Source organism: Sitophilus oryzae, unplaced genomic scaffold (assembly GCF_002938485.1).
Source record: "Sitophilus oryzae breed Bouriz unplaced genomic scaffold, Soryzae_2.0 scaffold_578_pilon_pilon, whole genome shotgun sequence".
Taxonomy (NCBI): Eukaryota; Metazoa; Arthropoda; class Insecta; order Coleoptera; family Curculionidae; genus Sitophilus; species Sitophilus oryzae.
In genome coordinates this window covers 2,550,615-2,567,408 of record NW_022147171.1, presented here as the reverse complement: position 1 = coordinate 2,567,408, position 16,794 = coordinate 2,550,615, and the positions used below count along the sequence as shown (strand labels likewise).

At 37.6% G+C, this 16,794-nt stretch overlaps 1 protein-coding gene across 1 annotated transcript in view; it reads left to right on the top strand.

Moving 5' to 3' along the window:
• Positions 1–16,794, top strand: part of LOC115887650 (peroxidasin homolog) — a 101,420-nt gene that overhangs the window by 8,959 nt on the left and 75,667 nt on the right. The window contains exon 2 of the mRNA XM_030907113.1: positions 4,089–4,347. Coding sequence (XP_030762973.1) covers positions 4,283–4,347 — 65 coding nt within the window. The 5' untranslated portion in view covers positions 4,089–4,282. The remainder of the gene's footprint in view (positions 1–4,088; positions 4,348–16,794) is intronic.

Genomic DNA, 16,794 nt, shown 5'->3' with positions numbered 1-16,794 from the left:
CTGGTCTATATGGATATCGTCGTCACTATGAAAACAATACAATTATGCCACCTAACTTTTTAGGCGTTACCATGAATTTGGTAATAATTAGTAGGTATACGTGGCGAAATAAAAGTATAAAAAATTTACCTACCAAAAATGGACAATTTTTCAAGTTTTAAAAATATTTTATTATAGACCAGCAGATTAAATCATATTTTGTTGTACTACTTTTTTTGATCGCAATGGTACCTTAAAATTTTTATGTATTTTGTTCTGGTTAGCCGATTTTGATAATTTTTTAAGCCATCTGTAGCTAAATTATTTGACATTTTAGTGTACCTTTCTAAATTAAAAATGAAATTTCCCATCTGTCAATTATACGAAGGAAAACAAAATGTTGATATTTTGGAGAAAGTTTGAAACATCCCGTGGAATATGTTAAGATAGCAAGAACTTTGAAAATAATTTTATCATCTAGGTACATCCTTTCTCGATAGTTTGATTTGTGGTTCATCTCAATAGCTTTATTTTTGTTGAAGATATTTGCTTTTGAAGAAGATACTGCCTTTTTTCGTAATTTTCACATTAAAACCATGCCTTTGCTTTTGGTCCCAGTCAACAGCCCTGGTCAATTTTGGTCTCAAAGCAGGCCTTAGCATAAGATTTGCTTCGTTTAATTTTCTTCTTACAGTCCCCCGTTCACTTACGTATATGTACTTACATTTTCCTTATGTGCAGTTAATCTATACATACCAATATATAAAATCCTTAAGTGACTGACTCACTGATTAATCACGATCCTGCTCAAACCACTCAACGTAAGAAGCTCAGTTTTTGCATTCAGGTTGATTCTAGGGTGTAGAGGTTCGATAAGAAGGGATTTTTCGAAATTCCAGTTCCAAGGGAGTGAAACCACCCCTCAAATATTAGAATATTTTCTGTTTAAAAACTGGTGAGTTTTTCGGAAAAACTCTTAAACACGTATATTTTATCTTGTTGTTTTACATATTTTAAGACTTTTTAAAAATTTATACAGGGTGTTTCATAAAATATGACCATTGATTAATCACGATTCTGCTTAAACTGCTTGACATTTAAAGCTGATTTTTGGCAAACGGATTGACGTGGGGTGTAGAGGTTCGATAAGGAGGGGTTTCTTGAATCTCATATTCCAAGAGGGTGAAAACGACCCTCAAATATTACAATATTTGTTATTTAAAAAACGGTAAGTCTTCAGGTCAAAAAACGCTTGGACACGCGTAATTTATTTTGTTTTTTACATATTTTGAATTTTTTTAAATACCATACAGGGTGTTCCAAAAAGTTGGTTAATTGATTAACCACGATTTTGCTTAAACTGCTTGACGTAAAAAGCTTATTTTTGGCAAACGGATTTTTCTAAGGAGCTGAAATGAGTTGAATATGTTAAAGGACATACTTGCTGCTTTGCTTTATCATCACCATTACATATGATTAATTCGACGCGAACGAAGTCGTGGGTACACGCTAGTTCATTATAAATTTGAAAAGCTTGCAAACGGCGGTTTCTTAGTGATAAACTTACAATAAGTCGATTGACTCGATTCGAAATTTTCTACGAAGGTTCTTGGACGTTTAGCGTATGCATTTGTCTCGCGGGAGCGACTGCGTACGTCTTGCACACCTAAATTTGTTAGCGACATTTTTTATCTCTATCATCTTCAATTAAAACAACTATAGCAGATACAACTTCTGGACTTAAAGCCACCCAACAGACAATAATAATATGACGTTTCAATAACAGTGACATTACATAAATCATAAACACTCTTTCATAGGTCTGTTGGCAGGGACTAAAAGCAAAGGCATGGTTTTAATGTAAAAATTACAAATAAAAGTTAGTGTCTTCTTCGAAAGGAAATATCTCCAAAAAAAATAAAGCTATTGAAATAAACTAAAAAATAAACTATCGAGAAAAGAAGCACCTAGATGATAAAACGATTTTTAAATTCCGTGCTTTTTTAACATATTCCACAGAGTGTTTTAAACTTTTTCCAAAATAACAACAGTTTGTGTTCCCTCGTATAATTAACAGATGGAAACTTTCATTTTTAATTTAGATGTAGAGATAAAAATTCAAACCATTTAGCTATAAATGATTATATAAAATTCCTTAAAAGATCATCGAAATCGGTCCACTAAAACACAATATACAGGGTGCTACAAATTCGGAGTACGAGAGTACGAGCCTTGGTATCTCGGTAACCGTAATAGATACGAACATGGTTAAATTGGGGTAGAATTGCGCTTTAGGATGTTCACCAAGATATGCAATCAAAAAAGTTTTAAAATTTTCATGGATTTGTGAGTTTTTTGGAAAAAAAACGGAGTTTTTTAGAAAATAAAAAAAACTAATTGCACATTCTTATAGCCACATTATTAGGACTATCTGATAGTATTTTTAAATTTTCAAATTAGCTGATAATTTGTGAGATACAGAAGCCAACTTCATTTTTTTAAATACGGACCTGGATTTTTTATTTCAGGTTTGTTGTACAATGATATGGCACACTTAATATTTTTTTGTTTCGGACATTTGAACACAATTTACTACTACTTACTAATTTCAAGTCCGGCTCTGTTTTTTTTTTATTTAATATATTCATCGTTACAATATCGATAAGCTTTCAAACTTAACAATGCCGTGGAGTAACACATTGCATATGGAAAATCAAATGCAATAAAATAATAAAATTTAATATAAAATAATATAAATATGTAATATACAAATAAATATTATAAATATAATAAAATACCTTATGATCGATATAAAATGGCGACCAGTTGGCGTGGAAATGACGACGAGATGACATTTCCAATATAATTTTACATATAAAATGACAGCGATCTTCATTTCATAGCCATTGCTGACGCCGTTTTTATTCGATCATACGGTATAAGCAATCAAACCATTTCCCCGGATGGTAGAGCAGTATAATGGCCAGCGAGGTTCCTGATGGACCTGTCGCCAAGGGGTGAGGTGGGGGCAGGGGCGCAACTAGACATATACTTTTAGGGGGGCAGAAGTCTTTTGGGGGGGGGGGCTTAGGTCACTATAAGATAAGATGCATGTGAGGTTAAAAGCAATTGTATACGACACGCACTGGTCATCTGGGAGGGCTAAGCCCCCCTGGCCCCCCCCCTAGTTGCGCCTCTGGTGTGGGACATTACTTCATGTCATTTTTAAAAGTGAAATCAATTGCGCATATTAATAGATCGCATACTGAGCTTTCAAATTCACAATAAATTATTGTTGAAAACTTAGATTAAAAATAATATCTTTAAATTGCTGACCTGGATATTATTTATTTGAATCTTCCAATTGGTTCGATTTTTCTTATTCAATGTTGATTAGCGCTGATCAATATTGTTGCGATTAATATAATCAGATTAAATAATTTAAGGAACCAGGGACGGACTTGAAATTATTTTAAATATTAATTAAATAATTTTGTTGTTGTTAAGATATCCAAAACAAAAATAAAAAGTATAAATTGTAGCATATTATTGTACTTAGGAGACGGAGTTCTTTCAAAACTTCAAATAAAATATGCAGGTCCGTATTTAAAAAAATAACTTCGCCTCTGTATCTCACAAATTATCAGCTAGTTTGAAAATCTAAAAATACCATCAGATAGCCCTAATAAAGTGGTAATGAGAATATGTAGTTAGTTTTGTGTTTTTCTAAAAAGTAACGACAGGAATAAATAAAATTGATTTTTGAAAAAATCCGATTTTTCCAAAAAAACTCAGCAATCCTTGAAATTTTTAAAACTTTTTTGATGGCATCTTGGTAAACATCCCAAAGAGCAACTTTGCCCCAATTTAACCATGTTAGTATCTATTACGGTTACCGAGATACCAATGCTCGTACCTCGAATTTTTAGCATCCTGTTCAAAATTTTAAGGTGTCCGTTATTCGTGTCGGTGAGTGTATCACTACAAAGTGATCTAATGTAATGTAAATAAATATGATTAGCATTAGTCATAGCTCATTATACTTTCAATATGAGATAGACACAAATTAAAATCAAAGTGACTTTAATAAAATAAATTTTTATTTGCAGATTAGGCACCGAATTTTTATGGAATAAACAGGATATTTTGAAAATGCCCAATAATTGCAAATCAATGACGTTACGAGACATTAATAACAATACCTATCCAGCACCTGGAAACAAGAATATTACAGACAAAAATTCGGAATCACCAAATCCCAGAGGGATTCAAGTCACAGCCAAAGTTCTGTTCGGTTCCGTCCATGCGATCAATAGGCTTAAAGAAGCCGAAAAAACAGCAAGGCAAAATAAGCGAATTTGATTCAAAGTAAGAAACTCAAATGTATATATTATAATAAAAAAATATTAGAAAAAATGTCTCTAACTAGTACCATCTCGCAATCAATAAAATAGAAATGATTTTCAAACGTTTTCACCTTTTTTGAAAGGTATGCAACCAAATATACAGTAGGAAATTGTCGGTGCTTATCTGTGGTTGCGTTATATATATAATTTAAAAAACGAAACCACGAAGTGAAATTTGTTTGACGGTTCTAGCAAATCATAGATGACCGATACGTAGTCGTTGAATTTGTTACTTTCATCGCCCTCGGTCACTGTCAAGGTTCTATTTATGTCGATTTGTTTTAACTGGACAATTGTCATGACATGCATTCCGTGAAAGTCTACGTGTGATGGTCTATTTAACATTCTGTTTATTTCTACACATAAATGTATAGTTATACCCTTGTTATACGTATGCCACAATTATGCCTCAATATTTTATTTCAAGTTCACTTTCTTTAAAATATGAAGAGTCCATTCTATTCCTATAAGTTCCATGGGTAATTTAAAATATGCCGAATCTTTTTTTATTTTTTAGTTTATGTATACTTTTATGGTTTGGAATTTACCAATTAGTGATTTAATTTGGTATTAATTAATTTATATTTTCTCTAATAATAGTATTTACCGTTGAACCCGGTTATTTACTTTTTATTATTATCTATTTATTCCTTTATTTTCAAAAAGACCTGGTTTATAAATACAAAAGACAAAGCAATAAGACTCTAAGTCTCGGTCTCAACTCTCTTTATTGGTGAATATCTAATTTTGAAATGAACCGAGCTTAACCCTTAACCACCCATGCTAGAATGAGTGTAACTTAGCTAAATGGAGTTACATAGCTAAATGCGGTGTTGCCAATATACAAATAGTTATTTTTTGTATGTTATGGTATTTTATCGTCGTCGCGTCGACCGAAAAGATTAATTCACGAACGATGAAATCGCGAGTGAATTAATTTCGGGAGACGATAATGCTATTTTATCGTCGTGTATAAAACAATATTTTTTTCCATAGCGAGTTACGTTTTAATAAATATTCAGAAATTATTATTTCAAGGAGTTTATTATGAGTAGAAACAATATTGTACTGGGTTGGCGTTGGTTTCTATGTAATTTGAAAAATAAATAAAGCTGTTTCTTTAGTTGTCAGTTTTGAGTCAATATTTTTTAATTCTCTTTCGTGTCGATTGCTGATAGGAGGAATACAAAAAATTTCCAAAATGAAAGCAATTAAAAAAGGTGCGAAAAGAAATAAAATGTTTAACCTATCCTCGCTGTTAAAGTATCATTTAATCTACCCTTGCGGTTAAAGTACTATTTTATCTACTATTTTTGATAGATATAAGACAATTTTTACAGTTGCTATGGAAAAAAATAAATAAGTACCTACAAGGTAAATTCTCATGTTGGGTCCCGGGAAGACCTCGCTTGGATCTTTAAGATTAAAAATGCTCAAACGAACAGAAAACCATTGAATAAATCAAATATATCAGTTGTCTTTTTTTTGTATACTTCAACCAGGTTTAGGGGTCCGTTACAGTAGCCCCCCCCCCCGGTTGTCCAAACACTTTAATATTTTAGCACTGTATTGCACCCACCTAACACTACCTAGCACCCAACTTACAGAGCTAGCACCACAACCCCTAGTGAATTACAGGACATTTTTACCGGGGGGGCTAATGTAACGCTAGCCCCCCCCCTGTTTGATTTTTTTCCTTAAAACTTTAGCACTGTATTGCACCTACCTAGCACCCAACTTACAGAGCTAGCACCACAACCCCTAGCGAGTTACAGGACATTTTTACCGGGAGAGGTTAATGTAACGCTAGCCCCCCCTGCTTGAATATTTACCGTAAAACTTTAGCACTCTATTGCACCCACCTAGCACTACCTAGCACCCAATTTGCAGAGCTAGCACCACACCCCCAAAAGAGTTATAGTGTATTTATTATTTCGCTTTATTTTTATTTCCATTAAAACTTTAGCACTGTATTGCACCCACCTAGCACTATCTAGCACCTAACTTACTAAACAAAAAATACAGAGCTAGCACCACACCCCCAGAAGAGTTTTAGGTGGTTATAGCCAATGCACCGTCTAAAAATTTTAATTACAATATTTTTAGACGGTGGCCATAGTTCAGTCTGTTGTTAGAGCATATTTTCACCTTGCGCACAGTGCGGCGGACGGTAATTCTAGCGGGACGAAACCGTTTTGTTAGAAATAAGCCAAGAAATGTGTACTGATGAATTATTAATAGTAGGCATTCCAATAGATATAAAAATGCATCAATTATTTTTTGGTTATATATATTCTTTGTATGTATTTCGATACATTTTTATCAACTTAAGGCCGTTTTCTGCTCAGCAAGGCAGAGGTCATACGAAAACAAAATATTTACAAGTGTTTATACATTCTATTCCAAAACCAAATTATGTTATTTACTTTTATACTACACGTATATTATTCGTTAAAATATTTCGTGCTTTTGTTCTGCAGATATGAAACTTTCACTTTTTTATCAAATATCGATATATTGAATGATGTAGATCTTTTGAGTTACCAATAGTTACCAAAAAGTAGTAAGCAATTTTGATGCTAGAATATTTGTAGTTTCCACGCCCATATTTATTTGTACCCATATTTATCTCTCACCGATTCACCGGTTAGGTTAGGTTGAAGTCAGCTGCCAAGAATTTTTTGAAGCCCTCAGGCTTTTTAAAATCAACATCTAAGGCCAGTTTGACCGTTTTGTGGGATGTCATGATGCAATTTTTGGATTCCAACTTTCTTAGTGACAATAAAACGAAAGGTGTTGAGACCCATTTGCAATCATTTTCCATTGTTTTATATCGAAAATAGAAAAAAAGTTGCTTTTCCTTAAACAATTTTCGCAAATAGAATAAATCGTGGCTATAAGGCATTTTATTAGTTACAGGGAATTCAAGCTGAACTGGTGGACGCTTAAAAGTTTAATTTCAATCGGCTAGTATAAACACGAAACAAAGACTCGTTAAAGGGTTAATAGAGGACCTTTCAACAGAAGATTGAGTTTTGCAAGTACTGTGCAAGTACGTCTAGTGGGAGTAGGGATGCTGCTGTAATAATTGTTGAAAACTCTGAAACTCCATCGAAAGGCACTGAGTTCAAAAAATCAATGAATGACACCAATAGTCAGTTCGGCAATTTTCCTCAAGACAAAAACATCCACATGATGTTCTAGTTAAATAAAACATGATGATATGCAAAAGCCTTTTTTAAATTTCTTATAACTTCTAATAAAATTAAATGATTTTTTAGTTTTTGTCAATAATTATTTGTGCTATACGTGGCAACTGCGCAGTCCACTGAACATTTTATTTCGTCGATGGTTTATTTGTTTCCTTAAGCCAAGGGGAAACTACAGTTTTAATAAAAGTTTAAAATATTTTCTTAGATCCTTACTATATACGGGGTCCGACAATAGTGCGTCGGGCATCTGTAGCTCCTAAAATAAAAAAAAACTTAGGAATTTTGTTTAAGTGCAGACCTAAAGTATGTAGGATGTATTTCAGGAAAATATATTAACTTCTATAGGGTGGCTCAAAAAAGTGTGAGTGGATCGGGATGATTTTTTTTAAATGGAACACCCTGTATATTATTGCATTTTTGGCTTCCTTTCGGATCACTTTACATAATCCTAAGACATGAGTAAATATATTTCGATAATTTCAGAGATATTAATAAATAAATAAAAATTATATATTTTTCAGCCTTTCTTAAAAAAATTATTAATAATACAAGAACTGTCCTAAAATCAAAACTATATTAGATATTTACTTTAGATGGTCTGTACTTACTTTGCTATAAATATGGAAATTGTAAATCATACAGGATGTTCAAAATTCTACGCCAAACTTTCTAAAATATAAAATAATTTTTCTTTGTTTTTTTAAATGGAACACCCTGCATATTATTTTATCAATTGATGGAGAATTAAAAAATGAACATTTTTTTGCATTTAGAGTATCTCAAAATTTTTAACAGTTTCGCAGATATTCCCGGTTTTGTATTTCATATGGCATTTTCCACAATAAATTTTTATTAAATCCACCCAATGATTTCTCTCTTATTTTACCATTGAAAGCGCCATATGAAATAATACTGCGTGTATCCGGAAAACTATTAAAAATTTTGAAATACTTTAAATACAAAAAATGTTAATTTTTTAATTCTCCATCAAATAAAAAAATAATATACAGGGTGTTCCATTTAAAAAAACGAACAAAAATTATTTTATATTTTTGAAAGTTTGGCGTAAAATATTGAACATCCTATATGATTTATGATTACTATATTTATAGCAAAGTAAGAACAGACCTTTTAAAGTAAATATCTAATATAGTTTTGATTTCAGAACAGTTCTTGTATTTTTAATATTTTTTTTAAGAAGTGTTGAATAACTTATATTTTTGATTTATTCTTTAATATCTCTGAAACTAATGGAAATAGATTTACTCATATCTTAGGATTATGTAAAGTGATCTGAAAGGAAGCCAAAAATGCAATAATATACAGGGTGTTCCATTTAAAAAAAATCATCCAGATCCACTGACACTTTTTTGAGCCACCCTATAGAAGTTAAAATATTTTCCGGAAATACATCCTCATACATACTTTAGGTTTGCACTTAAACAAAATTCTCAAGTTTTTTATTCTAGGAGCTACAGATGCCCGACGCACTATTGCCGGACCCTGTATATGTATATAAATTAAAATTAAACATCTATTTTATTTATTTTTTAATAAAATAGTATTTTTTAAAATAAAATATACAGGGTGTAGAATTTTTTTTTAGAATTTAGAATGAGTGGGAGGGGGGTTAATCACTTCGACCTTACAGATCCATTGTGTCCCCCTTTCTTGAATCATAACTCATCATACAGTCCCAGGGCTTTGACAAAAGCCAGTATCTGGGACGGTTTTATAGAGGGTAGTTCTCCATCTCCAATATCAGTCGTACCAAAATTCATGGCACGAATGGTTGTCATCTCGGCGCACTCAGTGATGAGGTGTACTGGTGTTTCCCCATCTTCCCCACAGAATCTGCATTCGCCGTTTCTTCTTAGTTTCAATCTACTGAGGTGTTCGTTGAGGAGACAGTGTCCTGTTAAAAACCCCGTGACAATCCGAAGATTGTTCTTACTCAGACCCAGGAAGATCTGTGATTTTTCTTCATCATAAGCCCTCAGAAACTTCTTCGAGTGTCTTAGACCATTGGAAAATTTCCATTCCAGGTTGCGGATGGAATCTTCCAAGTTCTTGAGTTCCGCCTTGAGTTGGTTACCACTTGGAAAGCAGAACGGTTCTGGTTCAGTTAGTGGAGTGTTCGCTGCTTTCCTAGCTAGATTATTTGCTTTTTCATTGCCTTCTATCCCTTGGTGAGCAGGCACCCAGTGTAGGAGGACTTTGTTTTTTGCTTGTAGGAGGACTTGGTTTTTCAGTGTATTCCCGCTAGAGTTAATTCATCTAGTAGTTCATCCACCACCAAGCTCCACAGCAAAGGGGAGGTTACTCCACCTTGTGGAGTTCCTTGCGTTGTTTTAACAGCTACAGTTTTGGTGCCCATCTGAGCCTCTGCTGTTCGTGTTGACAGCATTTCCCAAAACCAGCGAATAATAGTTCTGTTCACCCCTCTTGTTTCTAGAGATCGCCTGACCACCTTATGTGGTATATTGTCAAACGCCCCCGCAATATCCAAGAAGGCACAAATTGCTGTTTCTTTGCTATCCAGACTTGTCTGTATTAGCTCCGTTAATTGGTACAGAGCAGTTTCTGTGGATCTGCCCGTTCTATATGCATGCTGACTATCATGCAGTGGTTTAACCTTTAGATGATTTTCTCCAATATGGTTGTCAACTACTTTCTCCAGCGTTTTTAGTATGAACGATGTGAGACAAATAGGCCTAAATGACTTGGGATTTGTCCAGTCAGTTTTGCCTATTTTGGGTATGAAGATTACTTTTGCTCTTCTCCATGTGGTTGGTATATATCCCATCGCTAGACTGCTTCTTGTAATGCTTAGTAGATGGTGAGTAGCTATTTGCTGACCCTCCTTTAGAAGGGCAGGAAAGATCCCATCCACTCCTGCTGCTTTATAGGGCTGAAAGGTGTCGATCGCCCATTTCAGCTTTTGTTCTGTTATTACTAGCTTGCCACTTCCCAATCTTCCCTGCAAGGATTGTGGGGTTCAGTGGGAGCTACATAAGTATCAATAGGTATGCTACCTGGAAAGTGTGTATAAACTAGAGATTTGCTCTCTCTTCCTCCCTCCGTGTAGCTTCCGTCAGATTTCTTAAGTGCCATGTTGGGGATAGATCCACTCTTGGCCATAGCTTTGTGTAATCTAGCTGCATCAGGAGTAGGAGTGATGTTTTCGCAAAAGGATCTAAAGTCAGACCGGTTTGCCCTTCTTATCTCCTTCTTATACTCAGTTAATTTCTCGCTGTAGAGCTGCCATTCGCCACTGGATTTAGCTCTATTAAAGAGTCGTCGGACCTCCGATCTAAGTTTGGCCAACTTCTTGTTCCACCAGGGCTTGTTGTTACTTTTTTGTATGCCTTTACTTGCGGGGCAACTAGATTCATATGCATTCAATATTGCACCGCTGACTTCCCTTGCGTACCATTCTAGATGCAGATGGTTTCTGGCCCTACTTACATCTATACGGTTTAGGTTGTCTATGAGATTGGTGTTATACATGTCCCAGTCTGTTTTTCTTGGATTCCTTCGAGTTTCTGTTTGGGGTGTGATTCCTCCTAATTTGAACTCGATGATAATGTGATCTGATAGGGAGGGTTCCGTTGAGACCCTCCATTGTTTCACGTAACTGATTACACCAGCACTCCCGATTGTTAAATCTAACACTTCTGCCCGCGTTTTTGTCACAAACGTGGGGCTGTTCCCTACATTGAGAACTTCAAGATTGCATGCTAAGAGGAATTCAAGTAAACACTCACCTCTAGTGTTAGTGTTAGTGCCTCATTGTGTGTATTGGAGTCCCATCCCAATAGCAGAGGTAGTCGCCTTTGGCTGCAGAATCGCACGAGCTCCCGTAGCTCCGGAGGCGGTGCCTCCCCGTCACCCGGAAAGTAAGCAGAGGCAATCACGATGTTTTTACTGCAATCCTCGATATTATGCTGAACCATGACAGGAACAAGATCTGTGGGGTTGTAAATTTTGAAACACATGTGTAGTTAATGTCCTTTCTTATAAGAATACAGGCTCGGGGAAATTCCTGCCTGTTATCATATATTACCTTTGAATTTTTTCCAGACAAACCTCTAATTTGTCCCTGATACACCCAGGGTTCCCGAGCTAGTACCATTGCATAATGATTTTTCTCAAAGAGCCTTGCTATTGTAGCGGAAGACCCTTTTGCATGGTGCAGGTTTATTTGGGATATCCCATGCATGGAGGGGGGAGGAAGAAAGGATAAGTTGGGGGTGGGAAGAGGGCTGGAGTAGGACTTTGGACCTGGTTTAGGTTACTGGGGTGTGTGAGGATTCTCCCGTTGTAGAGGGGATAGGGTAGTCCTCATCTTCCTCTGACAACGGGAAAGCAGAACGGTTCTGGTCCAGTTAGTGGAGTGTTCGCTCCTTTCCTAGCTAGATTATTTGCTTTTTCATTGCCTTCTATCCCTTGGTGAGCAGGCACCCAGTGTAGGAGGACTTTGTTTTCTTGCTTGTAGGAGGACTTGGTTTTTCAGTGTATTCCCGCTAGAGTTAATTCATCTAGTAGTTCATCCACCACCAAGCTCCACAGCAAAGGGGAGGTTATTCCACCTTGTGGAGTTCCTTGCGTTGTTTTAACAGCTACAGTTTTGGTGCCCATCTGAGCCTCTGCTGTTCGTGTTGACAGCATTTCCCAAAACCAGCGAATAATAGTTCTGTTCACCCCTCTTGTTTCTAGAGATCGCCTGACCACCTTATGTGGTATATTGTCAAACGCCCCGCAATATCCAAGAAGGCACAAATTGCTGTTTCTTTGCTATCCAGACTTGTCTGTATTAGCTCCGTTAATTGGTACAGAGCAGTTTCTGTGGATCTGCCCGTTCTATATGCATGCTGACTATCATGCAGTGGTTTAACCTTTAGATGATTTTCTCCAATATGGTTGTCAACTACTTTCTCCAGCGTTTTTAGTATGAACGATGTGAGACTAATAGGCCTAAATGACTTGGGATTTGTCCAGTCAGTTTTGCCTATTTTGGGTATGAAGACTTTTGCTCTTCTCCATGTGGTTGGTATATATCCCATCGCTAGACTGCTTCTTGTAATGCTTAGTAGATGGTGAGTAGCTATTTGCTGACCCTCCTTTAGAAGGGCAGGAAAGATCCCATCCACTCCTGCTGCTTTATAGGGCTGAAAGGTGTCGATCGCCCATTTCAGTTTTTGTTCTGTTATTACTAGCTTGGCCACTTCCCAATCTTCCCTGCAAGGATTGTGGGGTTCAGTGGGAGCTACATGAGTATCAATAGGTATGCTACCTGGAAAGTGTGTATAAAGTAGGAGATTTGCTCTCTCTTCCTCTCCCTCCGTGTAGTTTCCGTCAGATTTCTTAAGTGCCATGTTGGGGATAGATCCACTCTTGGCCATAGCTTTGTGTAATCTAGCTGCATCAGGAGTAGAAGTGATGTTTTCGCAAAAGGATCTAAAGTCAGACTGCTTTGCCCTTCTTATCTCCTTCTTATACTCAGTTAATTTCTCGCTGTAGAGCTGCCATTCGCCACTGGATTTAGCTCTATTAAAAAGTCGTCGGACCTCCGATCTAAGTTTGGCCAACTTTTTGTTCCACCAGGGCTTGTTGTTACTTTTCTGTATGCCTTTACTTGCGGGGCAACTAGATTCATATGCATCCAATATTGCACCGCTGACTTCCCTTGCGTACCATTCTAGATGCAGATGGTTTCTGGCCCTACTTGCATCTATACGGTTTAGGTTGTCTACGAGATTGGAGTTATATATGTCCCAGTCTGTTTTTCTTGGATTCCTTCGAGTTTCTGTTTGGAGTGTGATTCCTCCTAATATGAACTCGATGATTCTGTGATCTGATAGGGAGGGTTCCGTTGAGACCCTCCAGTGTTTCACGTAACTGATTACACTAGCACTCCCGATTGTTAAATCTAATACTTCTGCCCGCGTTTTTGTCACGAACGTGGGGCTGTTCCCTACATTGAGAACTTCAAGATTGTATGCTAAGAGGAATTCAAGTAAACACTCACCTCAGTGTTAGTGTTAGTGCCTCATTGTGTGTATTGGAGTCCCATCCCAATAGCAGAGGTAGTCGCCTTTGGCTGCAGAATCGCACGAGCTCCCGTAGCTCCGGAGGCGGTGCCTCCCCGTCACCCGGAAAGTAAGCAGAGGCAATCACGATGTTTTTACTGCAATCCTCGATATTATGCTGAACCATGACAGGAACAAGATCTGTGGGGTTGTAAATTTTGAAACACATGTGTAGTTAATGTCCTTTCTTATAAGAATACAGGCTCGGGGAAATTCCTGCCTGTTATCATATATTACCTTTGAATTTTTTCCAGACAAACCTCTAATTTGTCCCTGATACACCCAGGGTTCCCGAGCTAGTACCATTGCATAATGATTTTTCTCAAAGAGCCTTGCTATTGTAGCGGAAGACCCTTTTGCATGGTGCAGGTTTATTTGGGATATCCCATGCATGGGGGGGGAGGAAGAAAGGATAAGTTGGGGGTGGGAAGAGGGCTGGAGTAGGACTTTGGACCTGGTTTAGGTTACTGGGGTGTGTGAGGATTCTCCCGTTGTAGAGGGGATAGGGTAGTCCTCATCTTCCTCTGACAACGGAAGTTCCTCCTCCGAGAAGTGGCCATCAACCTTCTCCAAGGATATACACCCTTCCACGGTTGGGGTTTGGCCCTCCGTGCCCTTCACAGTCGAGGAGCTAGTCTTCGGCTGAGGTACCTGTGAGGTAGAGGCTGGAGGATCTGTCTCCATTTTCTCTACCTGTTTAGCTTGGTCTCTTCTTAGACCTGATACCGGTGTTGTCCCGAATCTATAGTAAAGAGTGTATCCCTCTTTCTCTATTGCCTCCTTGGATTTGAGGTCAATTCCTATTGTGAGGACTTGGCCGTGGCCCTCCTCCCTCGAGTTGATGATTCGCCAACACGACGTCCTTACATCGGAGTTCTGACCCTGGATAAGGTTCAGCACCTGCTGAACCTTATAACCTACCTAGGTGGTGTCTTTCCCTTTGCTCCTCGGCAAAAAGACCGTGATGGTCGCCTCCTTAGGGATGTTTTCTCCCTTCAGAGCAACCAGTCCCGGCCCCTGCCAATTCTTAAGTTTAGGTGCCGTTTCTATCAACCAATCCGCCGATTCTGGAGATACACAGTCTATGAGGAGCATGCCCACCCGAAAGTGAATCCCCGCAAATCGCATTTGACCCACATTTTGTCCGTCGTTGTGTTGCTCTCCAATCGCCACTACTTCGTCCAGTATCGCCTCTTCTAGAGCCGTTTGCTGGTCGGTGGTCAGTACAACCTCTGGGTAATCCTTTGGTAGCACTGCCATTTTCACTTGTCCAGCAATAGAGGCAAAGCTGGTGATATGTCCCTGCTTGCCTGTCGGTGTTGGACGTCTTTCCATCCTGGCTTTTTTCTCTTCTTGCCGGAGCAGAGGTGAAAGGTTTTCGCTCCCTCTTTTGCCCTTTGGTGGAGATGCGCCGGCCTGTTTCTTGGTTCCTTTACCCTCCCCTCTATGGAGGAGTACTTTCTCTTTTGCTTCCTCTGGAGGTATCTCCGTGCTTCTGCTCCGCTAAGACCCACTCTCAGCGGATCGTCCAACCCGCCTGGTTGACCCAGGCCAGGTAGACGAAACGGTAGTCTGTGTCGCCTGTTGGGTTTAGAGGTAAGCTCCCGACCCTTGCTAAAGGAGGTGGTAGCTTGAGTGCCACTAGCGCAGGACGGTCCCGCGCAAGTGTCAGCTACCTCTCCTGTAGTTTTCTTTGGGGGGTTTGACCCCTTGGAACTTTCATTGTTCCTGTTCCCAGTGTCGCTAGGGGGTTTCCCCACAGCTTCTCCGGTGGTGTTTTTATTAGTGTTATTACTGGATCTCATAGTGTTCCCACGAGTCGCTAGGGATAGTCAGTCCACTTCTACAGAGGTATTGCATCTCCTAGGGGAAGTAACAAGATTACAAAAGTAATTAAGAAATAACTGTTAAATAGAGTTTTTTGTAAGTGTTTCACCTGATATCATAATTTTATTTATTTGGCAATAGTTTACAGTACGGTTTTTGTGTCATGTATATTATAACAGTTTTATGCCCATTAGTATTATTATCTCGTATTACGAGATAATAAAGTCCCAAACATCGCTGAGGTTTTGTCCCACTGGAATTGCCATCCGCCCCACTGTGTGGCAGGTGAAAATATGCTATAACTCTTCTGGGAGTGTAGTGCTAGCTCTGTAAATTGGGTGAAGGGTGCTAGGTAGTCCAATAGAGTGCTAAAGTTTTAAGGAAAAAATTTAACCGGGGGAGGGGGGGCTAGCGTTACATTAGCCCCCCCCCCCCGGTAAAAATGTCCTGTAATTCAATAGGGGTTGTGGTGCTAGCTCTGTAAGTTGGGTGCTAGATAGTGCTAGGTGGGTGCAATACAGTGCTAAAATATTAAAGAGTTGGGGGGGGCTACTGTAACCGGGGGGCTACTGTAACGGACCCCAGGTTTAGTTTAGTGGCTAACTATAAAAAATAACGTGAATGCCGTATTTTAATTTAATTTACGGGAGCTTATAATCAGAAACTGGACTGACCTAACTTTTGAAGAACTTATAAGGAAAGCCGAGAATCGTGAAGATTTTGCCAATGTGATCGCCAACCTCCACGAAAGAGACGGCACGTAAAGAAGAAGAAGCTTATAATAAATCTTATAACAGTGAAAGCTACCTAAAATGAATAAATTTACTAGAACTACTTGTCAGGTAGTAAATTTATCATAGGATATTGAAAAAGGACTTATTGGTAATTATACTTATGGACATTTAAAAACCATCATCCCTTAACTTTCTATGAAGGTCAAATAATAGATTCAAACAACTATTTAACCCTTAAGCGAAGTAAATTTTAACAAAATATGTAGAGTACTTAATTGAAAAACATAACCATGCTGTTGAAAATTATTTTACTGTATTGTCGATAAAGACAAATAAATCTAAACATTGCTGCTTCTTTTTTTTTAACACCTTTTTACAGCTCCAACATAAACACCTGGGTACAAAATAATTTTATTCATTTAATCTCGTTGTTTGGCTAGTATATATTTCGTGTCTATCATTCTTCAACATGTCAAGTGTAATTTTTCATATCAATATCAATATCGTCTGTTCACTTCCACTCAATATTATTGTATCGATATTG